Consider the following 18380-nt stretch of genomic DNA (forward strand, 5'->3'; position numbering starts at 1 on the left):
TGAATGGTTTTTTTTTTTGGTATTTATTTCTATCAGTAAGTTCTTTGTTTCATTTATTAATTTTTTTGTAATACAGCTATTAATCAATGTTTTTTTTAATGTTCATTTCTGTCATTCAGGGAGTTTAGTTTTATAATTTGGGTTTGTTCTAACTTGACTTTAGTTTTAACCTCTTTAAATTATTAGTAGCTTGGCAATCTGCAGTTTCAAAGTTATGCTTTTAGAGGTAAGTCAGAGTAAAACTTTCATTCATAAAAAATTAATAAAATAAAAATCTCTGGCATTAACATATGAACCCTGATGACAGGGATGTTGAACCCTGTTTACTAACACAGTCTATGAGTGCATGAGAGGACTGACCTGCTCCTGTCTCTGCAGGCTCTGTGTATGGAGGTTCGGGGCAGACGGAAGGGCATTTCCTCCGTGCTGAGGCTCTGTCAGAGGCTGCTGGATGGGCCTGAACATCAGAGCTCAGAGGCAGAGCGCCAGTCGCTGCAGCTGCTGCAGGTCAACCTGGAGAGACGTTGGGAGGCCATCGTCATGCAGGTCCTTCAGTGGCAGACCAGACTGAAACGCTCGCTGGGCAGAGACCAGGTCACATATACTTTACACTACAGTTACAAGTAAACAAGATAACATACTGTACGTTGTGAATATAAACAGGGTGGTGCATGCACAGGTAGTGCTGTCCACACTATGGGCGGTTTAGTTGTGTTTGTGGTGGAGTGGCATACTAGCATACTGTTTACAGCACTCTGTGTACTGTATTCTTTTTTAAGTAGTTGTGTGCTCTGTTTGCATTATTTAGCACCTAATTCACTAAAGGAATTATGCAAATTGATGCAAACAAGCTCAAAAAATACTATTTGCATGATGCAATTTCCCATCTTGCAAATATACACAAACACCTATTTTAATTAAACAAATAGTTTACCTCCTATTTTCCATAATGCTAAAAAAGTTACAATCTATAAGTAAATTGTGAAATTCAAATGTAACAGTGCTATACAAGCGCTGATAGTGTAAAGGGGAATAACTGTTTAGTGAATTCACCCCAGTTTGTGAACAGTATGCAATGATTTCTAAATTGCCTAAAATGTCCCTTTTTTGTTGTTTTTTGTTTTTTGTTTACATACTTACTGAAGGTAATGATTGAAAAGTAGTATGCTACGCTGTTGACACCTAGACCTTACAATGTTGGATGTTTAATGCAGCAAGTGTGGATCTATCAATTCCTTGATGCAGTTTTTTTTTTTTTTGCAGTATTTTGTATAAAAAATTATTTATTTTTAACAACCAATTTAATTATGTCAGCAAGGAGATGCTGTTCCTAATGTACCCATTATAATTCTAAATATAAATGTGCTTATACATATTTGAACCCATTGAATAGGCATTTCAAAGATCTCCTTGTATGTTTCTCTGCTCAAAGGAAGCTGTCCAGGACAATTTGTAAAGCAGAACTACTCTAGTTCCAATAATAAAGTGCAGCACCGCTGTAACCGTGCAATAAGAATGATATATAAGGCAGGGAAAGTGGCCACATATTATTCTTGCATACACATATTAAGAGAACAGTGTCTAGATGCGCTCCCCAGATACTCATTGTACTGTGAACTCAATCGATTACAGGTGCTGCCAGAAATAACTGACTGTTCTCAATGTATATTGAGTAACCCATAGCAATGAAATAACATGATCCTGTGTCCCCATCCTGCACTGAAAGGGAGGAAGTAGTCTCTTAAAGGACATAACATGTGCACATACTGTGTTCAATGCAATATAAAAAGACTTCCTATCCTGAAAACGGAACCCTTAACTAGTTTCTAATTGTATGTGTGGGACCGTTACAGTGCGTGTTAAATGGCGGAGCGGGGCCAAGGGGTAGACTTTGCCTTTTGTCATGTAGATGTTGTGCATTCCTGCATGGTAGCAGCAAGGCTTTGGGGAGGCTGCATGCTTCACGCAGAAAAGTCCAGCAACCTGTTTGTGAGCGTCCACTCTCTTACACAGAGAAGAAAAATTACTGGCCCCTTGCTCAGCATGACCTTGTGGGGCTGAAGTGCAATTTCACTTTTCGGTGCAGAAGAAAGGAAAAGAAAAATAATAGGAAGAGTTTGTTTTTGTGAATTCAGTACACTTTGTGAGATGATGAAATAGCTGACTGTTGAATGCTTCAGGAGGCCTTGCTCACAACAAGTCTGTTGTACAAACAAATCTTGTAGGATGATTTTTTTTCTTTTCTTTTCTTTTCTTTTTTTTAATATCATGAATTCTGTGTGAAGGTCAACGAAAGACAATGTTTTTTAAGTTAACTTTCACTTGCTCTTTAGGGAGTTGTAAACTAGTGAAAGAGTGAGTGTTACAAGGGGAAAAAAGGTTTCAAAAGAGCTGTCACTGACACTGTCGAGTTATTACATGATTTCACTTTAAAGTTGAAATAGAGTAGCAGACACTGTGCCCGCAATTCAGTCAAAAATTTAAGGCCATGCTAGCAAGTCTTGTTTAACCTTCCACAAAATGGTAAAATGACTTTTTTAATGGCATAGCTAAAGGTTATAATTAGTCTATCTGATTAAAACGTTATGTGCTGCAGTAGGGGTACAAATGTTAGCTGAGGCAGCTAACTAAAATTATTTTTATTTGATTAGCAGAAAGAGAATAAACAGAAATCTAATAAAAATTTATTTTATGGGATATATGACATACAAAGCAAGTGTTAGATTTGCCAGTTTATTAGAGTAATGAGATAAAGAGGATCGTATAAATAAACCCTTCCTGCTTGAACAAGAAGCAAAGCAATTTGTGTTATTATGCCCTATGCTGAATGCCCATATCTAAGCAAAAAGTGTATTTGACATAGATTAACTTAATTAAAAGTCCAACCAAGTATTTATATGCCTCTGAAGTATTTTCTTCTCTCCATTACAGGTCCCTGAAAATCTCATTGAGTCTTCTCTCATGGACCTCCATGTCCAGACGGAAGACTCTTGGGAGTGGGATGAGATGGACATGACCATCTGTGATCTGGATACACAGGACTGTGAAGATGAGCAAAACCCTGGATCTAAGTCCCATCTTGATTCCCCAAAGGAGCATTTAAGTCTCACCGACTCATGCACAAATGACACACGGTGCAAAGCAGCCTTGAGCTCAGCAGAATTAAATGCCTCTTCTTCTCGTGTTTATCAGGTCTACAGTCTGCCGTATGTTGAACTCTACCAACAACCCCAGTATAATCACAAATCATCCTCAACCAAATGCCAGCAGTCAGTGTTGAAGCGCCAAAGCATGGATTCCTCCTTCTCCTCAGCTGAATCCTTACCTGACATCCTGGGAGACCTGTTGAAGGGGAAGCAGGGGCTACTATCGGATTCAGCCAGGAGATCCGAGAGTGAAAGTGGGATAGTGAGTGAAGGGGACATGGAGACCACAGGTAACTCTGAGGGCTGCCTGCTGTTCCAGAATGATGATCCGAAAGTTTGTGCTACTTTCACCCTTCCTACCAGAGAAGATTCACTTAATGGAGACAGAGTCTCTGATGAAGACATAGACAGAGTTTTGGAGCGTGCCAACAAGTGTGCAGAATATGGTGACAGTCTTACCATTGGGCAGAGAGACCAGCAATGGCATATCATGAGAAAGAAGAAAGAGGATAGTGGAGAAAGCAAGAGGAAACACCACAAGGAGCCAGCGAAGATTCATGCCAACAGCTTTGGGCTAAGCCAAGAGGCTAATGACAAATATCTCAACATGAGCGGAAACGAAGAGAGGGTGACTTCACACCAAAAGCTTGAAAAGGCATTTGCACAGCTCTCCCAGGGGTCTTCCCTTGACTCTCTTTTCGCAGTAGGAGAGTTATTCCCATCGAGCAAAGAGGCACTGACTCGTAGCACATCCCTGGAAAGTTGGCTTACTCCATGTAAGAGCGCAGAAGATGTGGGAAGTAAGGAAAGTCTGAGGGACAATGAATCGACTGTGGAGTCCACGGGGGAACTCAGCAGAAGAACTCTGGAACTTCTAAAACGCCTTGAGAACATCCAAAGCCCTCTTGCAGTGAAGATGACACGTAGCGTCTCTGACGTAACGCTCCAAAGCAGCTCACAGTGGCGTGGGTCATGCTCTGCTGGAGCTCCCTCCTCCATTAACGAGAGCTCGGCAGCCTCGCTGACAGAATTGAGCAGCACTGAGGACTCGTCTGTGGCATCCGAGGACCTAGCTGTGCAAATGAACCGTTGCGTGGCTGCTGAGTCCAACGCATCCTTCCGTAAACAAACCGACGAGACAGACGCAAGCATCAGTATGGTCGTCAACGTTTCCTGCACTTCAGCCTGTACTGACGATGAGGATGACAGTGATCTTCTCTCCAGCTCCACTCTGACGCTTACCGAAGAAGAGCTCTGTATTAAAGACGACGACTCTAGTGTAACCTCAGAGGAGGAGTATATTGAAGGTTCCCTTGCTCTTGGGCTGGATGATATAAAGGGTGAATTTCAAAGCTGGATGAAGCCTAGATCTCAGAATAAAGAGAAAAATGAGGCAGATCTAGTGGATGAACTGCAGTGTGGCACCATGTCTAAAGACATCCTGTCACCCGTTAAGACCGCCAACGATCGTAACTTTCTCAGCCGGTCTGCGCTGAAACTCTTAGAAACCAACACTAATGCTAAAAACGAGAACCTCAAGCAATGGGAGGTGGATGGCAACCGAAAGGACGCTACCAGGAGCTATATCACCCGCTTTGTGGATGACATGGAGAACGGCAATGTCGAAAGGACTCACATCGAAGGGAAAGATGAAGACGACGAGCTGCTGAGGGAAGAGGGAAGTCTGCTAACCAAGAAAGGGGAATCATTTAAAAACTGTTATGAGACGGATGGCATCAAAAGTGATATGGTGGCTGCCACCTCACCATCCTCATGCGAACAGTTGAGCTTGAGTTCCCTGGAAGGGCAACTGAAAGGCAAGCTGCCATGTCACAATTCCCACCTTCCCTCCCCATCCATATCTCCCATAGAAGAGTGTTCAGGCTTAGCTGCACACACTCACAGCAGAGAGAAGCAACTCGCCACATTATTTAATGACGTCCACGAGAACCATCAAGAAAGCTCTTCAAATAGCTGCAACCACCCTGCTTTCATTTCTGTAGAGCCCAAGAGTGACAGTGTCCATGACTTTGTGATGGAGATCATTGACATGACATCTGTGGCCTTGAAGACCAAAGAGGCACAAGCAGAGCAGCCTACGGAGGTTTGTAGCCCAACGTCTGTATCTCAGATCAGAGAGAAGGTCCTCGAGCACTCCCATCAGCTTATCCATTTGCGCAAGGGCGACTTCTACTCTTATCTGTCACTGTCCTCACACGATAGCGACTGCGGAGAGGTCAGCACATATGCAGAGGACAAGAGCAGCACCCCGATACTTTCGAGTACGCCAGATCTCCATGACGAAGAACTGCTCTTTGAAGCCTGCTCAGAGGAAGTGTACCTGGGCCCTCCTCTCTGTTACAGCATGTCCATTAGCAAACGGCCCACTAGACGTGCCACCAAAGTAATAGAGCCGGCCAGTCTCCCAAGCCCAGCACCTTCATCGGGCTGCGATGAATACCAAAAAGCACATGGTATTTCTCAAGGAAGAGTAGCTGGTAGCCAGCCAGAGTGCCATAATGAGGCGCCTTATCTTAATCCTTTACCACGTGAAACCCCAATAGATACTGTTGAATGTTTTGCAGATACTAAAATGCTTGAATCCAATATTTCCCCTGTAATGACTAAGATAAGAGTCTCTTGCTCCACTACAAATCCTTTAAAAGAGGATGGCCTTTATATTAATCCTAAAATTAACTGTCCGCTGATAAGGAAGACTGATAGCGATGAAAGGGCTCTTGCTTCACAGTTGATGAAACAGAAGAATGTCGGGAAGGGGCACTGCTCTCTACAGGAAGCCAAGTCGACTCATAAACAGGTGTGTTTCAACATTACACTGTGCTCTATCTGCTTGTAATGAGAGCGGTGTGCGTTTCTGCTGAATTCATCTCATTGACTAAATATTTAAGAGGGGATTTTTATTCATTCTCTCACCCCTCCCCGCCACTTTCCCCCTGAAGTGCTAATGGAAGAAGGATTTGCCGGCATAGATATAAAATTTTAAGGTCTACAGAACAGAATAATCATAATCAGTCAGATTATATTATGATTCATAAGCAAGGATGCGGCGAGGATCATTACTTAATTTCATGACTGAATTAGCATGTATTTGTGTTCTTTTTAAGTAGTTTTCTATTTCATATGCAAACTTCTCCCTGCTTGCTTTCAACTCTGTCTGCAAATCCTACATTTGACCTTATATCAGGCAAATTAAGTTTTCCCAGCTAATCATTGAGACTTAAAACACTGAATAAATTTTACTTAAGTCATCGATTGAATTTCAGTGTTTGTACACATTTGGATATATTGATTTCATTAAAAGAGCTGGATGGTTTCATGTGAAAACAGAAAGGGAACTATTATAACTAACCACCCTCCCCCAACTCAGTCTAGTCATGATTCTTTCTGAAATTTTTCAGTTTCAATTCACTGTACTTTATTGGTATATATATCACATTTTTGAAGAATTTCCAGCATACATGAGTATAGTGCCAAATACATAATGCAACAACAGTGCAAATGTATACAGGTGAAACTTTTTTTTATAGGTGATAATTTTTTCATGTTAAAATATGCAATAATTTAATATGCAAAGACAGCTATTTTTTTAGAACATTTTAGGAAATTAAGAATTTTTTGGTTGACATTTCTATAAACACTTTTCCAGTGGAAAAAGTTTTTGTGAAACTTATCTGCAAACAATCATAATTCTTTCTATTTTGTTTACTAACTTTATTGGCGAAGAAATACAAACCTTAATAAAATTCTAAGAACATTTTAATAATTTATTTTAACTTAATTAAAAATGTACTTAAATGTAAAAAGTAAAGGTGATGTAAACTAACAAAAAAAAAATTAAGAATTTAACATTTCTCTTGTTCTCTCTCTTCAAGCTGGCAAGGTCAGAGAGCAGCGGTGGTGTTGCGGAGGGCTGCAGGGCTCAGATCAGCAGTCCGCAGACAGATAGCTCATCTGCAGGAAGGAGTAGAGTCAGCAGCAGGCCTCAGGTCAAGGTAGGTGCTATAGGACTCGCTTCAACACACACAACCTCTCCCTCCTGGGAACTTCTACCGCACTGCTGAAAAACTGCTGAAAAACAGCCGCGGGGTCTTTTCGAAGTCAATCGTTACATTGCAAACAAAGCCCATTTTCCAGTGCACTCCATAATGCATGTTAGCATGATTTATTAATTAGTGCATTAAAATTAGTGTTTTGTGCTTTTCCATTGTTTGTTGGTTGTGAAATTCTGCTTGATAAAAACTCAATGGCTCATTTCTCGATGACGCAAATGCCTGGTCTAGACTGACAGTGTTATGGTTTAAATTATAGGCCACTGTACTTTCTACATGATGACTCCTTTACCAGTAAATTGGTTTGAAAAGCATTCATTACATAACGTGGTCCATACATCCAATGGGGTAAGCTTTGGAATTGTTTTCCCATTTTTCTCGGTCTTTCTCTCTTAACGTCTCTTTCTCGGTCGCTGCTGTGGCCTCATCATAACAGGGCTGAAATAATGAACCTGTGTCAGTCGCCAATCATTTCTCTTGATGAAAAGCATATACAGCAGATGGATAACTCAAACAGAGTTGCTTTCTTAATCTCTAATAAATTTCCTGACTGCAACAATAAGACACGTTGTAATCTGACAGAATTAACATGGCAAACACACAAACTTGAGCTAGTACTGGGCAAAATTTGTTTTTAGGAATTGGCTACATTTCAGTTCATGAGCATAAATTTAGAAGAAAATGTGAGTTTTGGTGAGTAGCCACCACATACAAAAATGATGAAATGATAACAGTTATATGATACAAAGGGAAGGTCATCTTGAAGACTGTTAGTAGTTGGTGAGTCGGACACATTACAGCAAGCGCCCGAGGCTTCAGGGACATGGTGAACAGCAGAGAGAGCCAACTATCTGTCTCTACAGACACTATCATGTCAGCCCTGCGGTCATTGTGGGTTCAGCTCACACTGCACAGTCAAATGCACTGCAGTGTCACACGACACAGAGAAGACCTGAGCCAAACTAACAAACATACTAATCAAAGGCAATGCTGTATTGCACATATAATATCTTGGTGAATTTAAATGGAATTGTCCACAGGATGTTGAATTGCAATAATATTATAATGATCATATACATTATATAATCATTATTAGAGCTGGGCAAGTTAACGTGTTATTATTGCATAAACGCATTAATTAACGCCAACATTTATTTTATCATTTATTTTTTTATTATTATGAAAGTCCATTGCTCACGGGCTCTGAATAAACATACAGACAAATCATGGGTCACAGGAGGGGATGCTCCTGATCAAATTATTTATGCTAAGCATCAACATTCACAAACCACTGTTATTTTAAACAGAAAAGAATGCAACAAGCTTGTAAGGCTTGTAATAAGTTGTAAATAGGAAGTTTCTGATAGCATGTGAAGGCACCAGAGGAGGGCTCTCGCTCAACACAGTAGAGAGAATCATTTTGTTAACTTTGTTGTTTATTATTTTGAGTCGTATAGGACGCGGTAACACACGATCCTCTCACAATATATTTCTTTACAGATCTATCGCTTTTGCTGCTCAGAAATATTCACGCAATCATGATGATATATGATGTATGTCATTATATAGGTTAAATATATCAATGATTAATATTAATATGAGAGAGAGAGAATTTTATATATATATATATATATATATATATTAATGCATTTAGCAGAAATTATAATTATATATATAATTATATATATATATATAAATTATTGTATATGCAAAGGAATATAAATTATGTGGTGGATTTAGGTTATGTTGCTGTTTACAAGAAATAATTGGAAATTATATAAAAAAAATTATGTGTGTGTGTACTGCAGTTTTAACTAACTATGTGAATCTGTGTGTTTTTCTTGTAGAGATTCTCTGGAAGTCTCGCCACACCTGTGTGTAAACGCTGACTGATCTAGTAGAGGCTCTCTGTGGTCTGACGCACCACCTCTGGTGGTGATGTGGGGGTCTGGAACGGACAACTAAGTGGATATTATTGCATGGGCCATTAGTCTGGCACTTTAGAGATCGAAGTCCTTCATCCTCTGTTCCCGTATCCTCTTCCTCCTGGCTGCTTTACTATTTACCTGTGACCTTTGCCCTCCTGGTGACCTCCACTTCAAGCTCCACACTTGACTGAGCTACCTCACCAGTCTTGCACCATCCTGACCCCATCTGACACTGAAAGTACACCACCAAAGTACACATAAGCCTCTTCTGTAATAGACCTGATCAGCCAGCTAGCAACATGTAAGCAGGTTCAGTTGTTTCATGTCTAAACATTGAGGCATGTTATTTGAGGGCTGCCCCATCAGTCAGTAATGTGGTCCTAACCAGCCTCCAATGAGACGTGACGCTGTGGTCTCCACACTGTGAGATCACTCACGTGGAGGTTATCAAACAGGCATCACGTTCCTCTCTAGCTGACTGATGTAGCGCCACAGTTTCTATGCAACATGACGGTTGTGTGGCATGTGATCTATGGCAGTTTGATGAGATTTTGTTTTACTCCCTGATAAACAAAGAAATGTATAAACATTTTGTGCCTTGCAGTTACTACATTTTGTTAAACACTGCTTCACCCCCCTCGTGTGTCCTGTGATAGGTGAGAAAGCAGATGTGTGGCAAAGCAGAGAATGACGAATGGGCATCTGTAAATATGTAAACTGTACGTTCAAACCCTGGTATATAATGATGTCATATTACTTCATAGTCGTGTTACTGTTTGCGTCACGTGACGTGGATAAATAGTTACTGTTAGACTGCATGGTGAACTATGTACAAGAAAACTTCCATAAATAAACATCATTTAATGAACTCATTGAACACTGCATTCTTTTCACATGGGGAAGTCGTGGCCTAATGGTTAGAGAGTGAGACTCGCAATCGAAGGGTTGTGAGTTCGAGTCTCGGGCTGGCAGGAATTGTAGGTGGGGGGAGTGCATGTACAGTGCTCTCTCCACCCTCAATACCACGACTTAGGTGCCCTTGAGCAAGGCATCGAACCCCCAACTTCTCCCCGGGCGCCACAGCATATATGGCTGCCCACTGCCCTGGGTGTGTGTTCACAGTGTGTGTGTGTGTGTTCACTGCTCTGTGTGTGTGCACTTCGGATGGGTTAAATGCAGAGCACGAATTCTGAGTATGGGTCACCATACTTGGCTGGATGTTATGTCACGTCACTAATAAGTGAGACTGGGGCTAGTGACTGGGTCACAGTTTTTAGAGCAGGGAATATTTCTTTCTACTATCTATTTTAAAGTGTAATTTATTGCTGTGATGCAAAGCTGAATTTTCAGCATCATTACTCTCTTCTACTCTCTTCTCATCATTGCAGTCTTCAGTGTCACATGATCCTTCAGAAGTCATTCTAATATGCTGAATTGTTTTTTTTTGACATTATAAATGTCCTTTCTATCACTTTTGATCAAATTAATGTGGCCTGAATGAATAAATGTATTCATTACTTTCCCAAAAATTTCTTTCCCAACCTTCTGAACAGTTTGTGATATACTGATATATGCACATCAAACATGCACCTACACAGAAATCTCAAAACTTTTTCACCATAGCAACATACTATAGATAACGGGTCATATGCAGCAGCTTTAAGCTGTGCCTGAACTTCAGCTGGTTATTTTTGTGGCTAATATGCTGTTTACAGGAAGTCCTGATGACTCTGAAGATTGTGTGATGGGCCCCTCAGAGATTCAGATATACAGTGCCTTTGGAACCTCTGGGACTCTTCCACAGCCAATCAAGTACTCTCCTGATTGCGCCGCCGTGGCCTGATGATAAGCTCTCTGCCATAATCGCCCATCGGCTCCTGCAGGATTGCATGTTTGTTGATGATGAGTGCACGCTTGCACCGGAACAAAATCAGTCAGCAGGAATGAAAAACACATGGAGGACGAGAAAGCAATGTGTGTCTGGTTCTTATTGAAATGGGAGAACAGTTTGTTAGTGTATCTCACTAAACCCGTCACACTACAACCCAAAATCAAACGCTTTTATGATAATTAAAGTAATAGTTCATCCAAAAATGTAAAATTGCTTATATTGTACTCACCCTCAGGCCATCCTGAGCTTGTTTCTTCATCAGAATAGATTTGGATAAATTTAACATTCCATCACTTGCCCACCAATGGATCCTCTGCAGTGAATGGGTGCCATCAGAATGAGTCCAAACAGCTGATAAAAACATCAAAATAATCCACAAGCATTATTATGAATTATGGACTGGTATTTTGGTCAGAAGTTATGGATTAGAGTACAAATTTTTAAAATGATGGATTTAAACTTAAATACGCAGCTTTTTGATTCACTAGACCGATGGAATGGAGTTGTGTGGATTATTGTGATGTTTTTATCAGCTGTTTGGACTCTCATTCCGATGGCACCCATTCACTGCAGAGGATCTACTGGTGAGCAAGTGATGGAATGCTACATTTTTCCAAATCTATCTTAGATGACCTGAGGGTCAAAAAATTTTAAGCAAATTTGAAACTATTGCTGTAAGCACATTTCTCTGGTAAACAGCAATCTTTTGTGTTCACGTTCACTTTTATTTTTATCCAAAGTTCATACCCACCCCCCCCCCCATCAGAACGAAATAGTTGCAATTATGCAATAACACAAACAGCACAGATGCAATGAAAACCAAACGTTATAAAATTGTCTTATCAATTTAATCTACAGTAGCAATAATGATTCCCAGTGTTGGTCAAGAGTGAAGGCTTCAGATCCATATTACATTTGAGCGGGAAAGTCACGTTAATATTTAAAATAATTTTTTTGCCATTGGATGATGGCATTGATAAATTAGGATGGAAATGAATTCTTACACTGTCTTCAAAACACTGCATGGTGAACAAATTATTCCCCTTTTGCAATTAACAGGACATTTTTGTATGAAATGGAAATGGCTTTAAAGGTAGTAAAGGTCATGTGTATCGAACCATGGTGGCTTTGCAATTACAGCCAGTCAGAATGTTGATTTGGAGGCTTTGCCCAGGCATAGATGGAAAAATTAATAAGTTGAAGTCTCTTTGTTGAAAAGATCGCTGTTGATTATATGACATTATGTGACAAAGAAGACAAGTTGTGGGTGATTTTTTCCACATGAGTTTAAATGGGATAAAATAACTTGAGAACGACCTTCAAATGTCAGAAATGCCTTTTTAGTTTGTTTGACATGAACTGAAAACTTTACGCTGTTTAACTGTTTTCACTAGTTGATCATATCTGCATGAAACATGCCTTTTTTTTTCTTCATTGGTAAAGATGCACCAGCCTGTACTGATGTCAGATACACTCATTTAAATTCAATCAATTATCTTTGCTATCTTTTCACTTTAAAGGATGCATCAATGCAAACATGCATGGGTTTCATTAGAGCGCTGGACCACTGGCTCGACGGTGTAAGAAAGTTTGATGTGAAGGCACGATATTAAATGTGGCATGTCACCATAACACAGAGTTCTATATCTTGACAGGATGTCTATACATCACTAGCTTTTATGTTTCAAAGTAATGATAGGCCTGTGAAAGAATTGGAAAAAGCATCATGGCTGTCCAGCTCAAGCTGAGAGGATACTAGTCAGATCTGTGCTGCCAAGAAGCATTTATGGTGAATGAAATGACCTTGTATGTAGTACATTATGGAATGGTTGTTGGTGCCAGACGGGCTGGTCTGAGTATTTCAAAAACTGTTGATCTACTGGGATTTTCATGCACAACCGTCTCTAGGGTTTACAGAGAATGGTCAGAAAAAGAGACAATATCTAGTGAGCGGCAGTTTTGTGGATGAAAAAGCCTTGTTGATGTCAGAGGTCAAAGGAGCATGGGCAGACTGGTTAGAGGTGATAGAAAGGCAGCATTAACTCAAATAACCATTCGTTACAACCAAGGTATGCAGAATACCATCTCTGAATAAACAAGACATCGAACCCTGAAGCAGATGGGCTACAGCAGCAGAAGACCACACCGGGTGCCGCTCCCGTCAGCTGAGAACAGGTAACGGAGGCTACAATTTGCACAGGCTCACATAAAATTGGACAATAGAAGATGGGAAAAACATTGCCTGGTCTTATGAGTCTCGATTTCTGCTGCCACAGTCTACCTGAGAATTGTTGCTGATCATGTCCATCCCTTTATTACAACCCGAATTCCGGAAAAGTTGGGACGTTTTTTAAATTTTTAATAAAATGAAAACTAAAGGAATTTCAAATCACATGAGCCAATATTTTATTCACAATAGAACATAGATAACGTAGCAAATGTTTAAACTGAGAAATTTTACACTTTTATCCACTTAATTAGCTCATTTAAAATTTAATGCCTGCTACAGGTCTCAAAAAAGTTGGCACGGGGGCAACAAATGGCTAAAAAAGCAAGCAGTTTTGAAAAGATTCAGCTGGGAGAACATCTAGTGATTAATTAAGTTAATTGATATCAGGTCTGTAACATGACTAGCTATAAAAGCTTTGTCTTAGAGAAGCAGAGTCTCTCAGAAGTAAAGATGGGCAGAGGCTCTCCAATCTGTGAAAGACTGCATAAAAAAATTGTGGAAAACTTTAAAAACAATGTTCCTCAACGTCAAATTGCAAAGGCTTTGCAAATCTCATCATCTACAGTGCATAACATCATCAAAAGATTCAGAGAAATTGGAGAAATCTCTGTGCGTAAGGGACAAGGCAGGAGACCTTTATTGGATGCCCGTGGTCTTCGGGCTCTCAGACGACACTGCATCACTCATCGGCATGATTGTGTCAATGACATTACTAAATGGGCCCAGGAATACTTTCAGAAACCACTGTCGGTAAACACAATCCGCCGTGCCATCAGCAGATGCCAACTAAAGCTCTATCATGCAAAAAGGAAGCCATATGTGAACATGGTCCAGAAGCGCCGTCATGTCCTGTGGGCCAAGGCTCATTTAAAATGGACTATTTTAAAGTGGAATAGTGTTTTATGGTCAGACGAGTCCAAATTTGACATTCTTGTTGGAAATCACGGACGCCGTGTCCTCCGGGCTAAAGAGGAGGGAGACCTTCCAGCATGTTATCAGCGTTCAGAAAAAAGTTATCAGCCTTCAAAAAAAAGCATCTCTGATGGTATGGGGGTGCATAAGTGCATACGGTATGGGGAGGTTTCATTTTTTGGAAGGCTCTGTGAATGCTGAAAGGGATATAAAGGTTTTAGAGCAACATATGCTTCCCTCCAAACAACGTCTATTTCAGGGAAGGCCTTGTTTATTTCAGCAGGACAATGCAAAACCACATACTGCAGCTATAACAACAGCATGGCTTCGTCGTAGAAGAGTCCGGGTGCTAACCTGGCCTGCCTGCAGTCCAGATCTTTCACCTATAGAGAACATTTGGCGCATCATTAAACGAAAAATACGTCAAAGACGACCACGAACTCTTCAGCAGCTGGAAATCTATATAAGGCAAGAATGGGACCAAATTCCAACAGCAAAACTCCAGCAACTCATAGCCTCAATGCCCAGACGTCTTCAAACTGTTTTGAAAAGAAAAGGAGATGCTACACCATGGTAAACATGCCCCGTCCCAACTATTTTGAGACCTGTAGCAGAAATCAAAATTGAAATGAGTTCATTTTGTGCATAAAATTGTAAACTTTCTCAGTTTAAACATTTGCTATGTTATCTATGTTCTATTGTGAATAAAATATTGGCTCATGTGATTTGAAAGTCTTTTAGTTTTCATTTTATTAAAATTTAAAAAACATCCCAACTTTTCCGGAATTCGGGTTGTACTACAGTGTACACCTTCTGATGGCTACTTCCAGCAGGATAATGCATCATGTCACAAAGCTCAGATCATCTCAGACTGGTTTCTTGAACATGACAATGAGTTCACTTTACTCAAATGGTCTCTACAGTCACCAGATCTCAACCCAATAGAGCAGCTTTGGGATGTGGTGGAACGGGAGATTTGCATCATGGAAGTCTTATTTCAGAAATACATAATAAATATGTTCAAAAATGTTCCAGACATTGTGACATTTAATTAGGCTGATTAGGACGCAAATGCCATTTTGCCTCTTTTACATCAGCATTCCAGACGATCTAAAACAAAAAAAGCTCTTCTCCAGCAGCAGTGTTATGAGCTAAATGTGGCCCTGGTGTGGTTTGTAATGTATCACAGGTTTGGGGGATAAGATATCTCACAGACAGCAGCAGTAACAGGTTCGGAGAGGGTGTGAGAATCGGCAGATGACACAGGTGCCGCTCCCATTAAAACACTCCACAATGTGCTGAGTGTGTTCATGTTATTTGTAGGTTGAGTGATTGGTTTTCAAAAGAGTCATCAAAGCATATAAGAAAACAATCCAATATGAAATCACACGGTGGGTTAAAAGGCCACGTGAATGGAGAATAAACAAAATCCATGATGTCATTTTCTTTTGGCCTATCCAATCAATCATTTCCATGCTTATTTCCCCTCCCCAGCTTTGTGTGTAATATCCCACAGAAGTTCATTGCTCATTCTCTCTTGATCTGCGATTCTCTTCTGCAAACACTCAGGCAATCTTTCAAAATTCATTACAGGTTTGGAGAAGTGTAAGAGAGGCCGTTGCCGTGACCTTTAACCTTTGCTTTTTTAATGCAATCTACTTCATCCATCAGTGTTGGGGAGGAAGAGTCTGGTAGAATTCATCTCTGACAAGTTCAGGAAGTATTACATTTCTGTTGCATTTGCATCCACCCACATACGTATAATGACACAACATACACACATACAGCAGACAATATCACTGCACAAACCATGATGAATAAAGCTAGGAAATATATTAAATTAAACTGAAAACGAATTATCATAACATTAAAGGGATATTTTTTTATTGTTTACTCTTCCAAACGGGCATGAACACTATATGAGATCTTATGGTGTTTGGCATGCATGTCAAGCTAATAAATACTAAAATATGTGGGTCAAATCGACCCCTAACACAACAGACAAAACAAGGTAAATTAGAAGTGATATATAATGTATATAATATATGTATTAACTTATTATTTATTTTATTAATTATTCATTTATTTTTCATATATTTTTCATGTTTAGTCTCTGACAAGCTACAAGAGGTTTTGTATTTGCAAAATAAGAGTGTTTTGTGTTTTTTTTTTTTTTTTTTTTGGCAAATTGCATGTAAAACCAATGTGGGTCTTATGACACAAAACACAAAAGTTGTACCCAGGGTTAAGTTTGGCACTTACTTTTAGAAGCACTAATTATGATATAAACTTACTACATTTTTATGATAATCCATTTCATATCGCGTGAACACAGCTTGTAAGGTTATTTTTTAAACACTGTATGCCCACATTTTCACATATATGTGGAACTGGAAGGTTTTTGTGAACCGTCCTGACCATTCATTCTCTAACACACTCAAATTAAAATCTAAATAAAACATCTTGGCTAAAGAACAATGCCATTTAAATGAACATTCTGAGACAAAAACAAGTTAAGCTCTATTGACATTGTCTGTGACGTACTGTTGATATGCATGGAAAATTATTTTGAATCACCAAAAATAAACAAAACAATGATTAAATTTACAATAGTGCATTTACTATGGAAGTCTATGGTGCAAAACACAGCACTGGAATACATGTTTAAATATACTGTACAGCAATGAAAGACAGATTTAAACTGTCTTTAAGGAAGATTCTTCCTTATACTTTAATTGTTAGTACATCACTGTAAACATCATATTTGTTTGTTTTACAAACTGATTTGCAATTTAATTTCTGTCACAGATGTTGATGATCGATTTTGAACCTAAAACCTGCATTTCAGCAACTACCAAGCCAACAGGGAATGTTTTCAGAACGTTTCATTACATATCTTCTGAAAGAGTACTGAATGTCTGGATCAAAACACAGTGAAGAAGAAGCAGAAGCAAGAATATGCGCATGTAAAATAATGTGATCATCAAGCATTGAACAGCATATAAATCCAAACTGCCTAACGTTACCGAATGAAATTTCAACCCAGGAAGTGGTTTAGGGGGGTGTTGATGAATGAGATCTACTCCAGCTATGTTTTGATCATCATTCTGTATCTGATCCGGATGTAGATCTTTTTGCTTTTTGTTAAAAATGTTGTTTTATGAACTTAGATAAAACAAGTTGATAATAATAATGATAAATAATAATAATAATAATAATGCAGGAAGCTAGAATAGAATTTTTTTTCTTTCTTTCTTTCTTTTTTTGACATACTGCATGTTCAGATATTAAAACAACAAATATATAATGGGGCCATGAAAATTTTGTGAAAATTAACTTTCAAATATATAATTCCAATAATGTTTACAAATTGATAAACATTTAACATTGCCTTAATGTTTTCTCTAATATTGACATGACCAAAGGAAAAAAAACTGGATGTTTTGAAAATTCTGAGGACATAATGTTTTCATAACTTAATGGGTTATGTGGCACATTAAAATAGCTAATCAGAGGTACTTTAATTAAGAGACGTCATCAGTAATCACCTCTGTAAGAAAGTAGCAGTCATATTCATCGTGTATTGTTATCTTTCATTTAAGGAGGGAGAGAGAAAAAATGGAATTCACAGTTACAACTCCAATTATCCTCTTGTGATAGGAGCTGTGCTGATGACCTCATGATTGACAGAATTATCACATAATGGAGCACACACTCATTTCACCGCATAAAGTGTTTAACACGCCACGTCCTGATAAGCTCAAACCACCAGCAACCAGTCATACAACCTCCAAACTCCTCCACGAAAATACCCTTGACTTCATTTAACACAGACCTTGTGCTGATTGTTATCGCAGGAGTCACAAGAGAGGATGATATTCAGGAACCGGGAGGAGAGACGTGGGCTAGTTTGAGGCCCGGCCACCGTTTGTTCAGCCAGCAGGAGAGAGATTTCTCTTTTGCGTGAGATGGAGAGAGTTGGGACAAATAGTGGGACCGACGGCCCCAATCACAGTTTATCCTACTTCACATTAAGCTGACTTGTCAACATGTGGTTCGGAGAAGAATGGCATTGACTGAGTCCTCGTCTCTGAGAGCGAAGCCCACCGCTGGCTTCCAATATAATCCACTGACCCTCAGTGAGCAAATCATGAGCTGCTGAAAGCTCGCGTCAGATCAGCCTTGAGTATTGTCTGCAGGAAA

At 39.5% G+C, this 18380-nt stretch overlaps 1 protein-coding gene across 2 annotated transcripts in view; it reads left to right on the top strand.

Annotated features, from left to right (window-relative positions):
• The window catches only part of LOC132111333 (A-kinase anchor protein 6-like), a 117218-nt gene extending 107206 nt beyond the window's left edge, over nt 1–10012 (top strand). For both annotated transcript variants that reach the window (XM_059518540.1, XM_059518542.1), the window contains exons 12-15: nt 379–594; nt 2932–5964; nt 7040–7159; nt 9064–10012. In XM_059518540.1, the coding sequence (XP_059374523.1) occupies nt 379–594; nt 2932–5964; nt 7040–7159; nt 9064–9105 (3411 nt within the window). In that variant the 3' untranslated portion in view covers nt 9106–10012. The remainder of the gene's footprint in view (nt 1–378; nt 595–2931; nt 5965–7039; nt 7160–9063) is intronic.
• Nucleotides 10013–18380: the final 8368 nt, after the last annotated feature.

This window comes from Carassius carassius, chromosome 31 (genome assembly GCF_963082965.1).
Source record: "Carassius carassius chromosome 31, fCarCar2.1, whole genome shotgun sequence".
Lineage (NCBI taxonomy): Eukaryota > Metazoa > Chordata > Actinopteri > Cypriniformes > Cyprinidae > Carassius > Carassius carassius.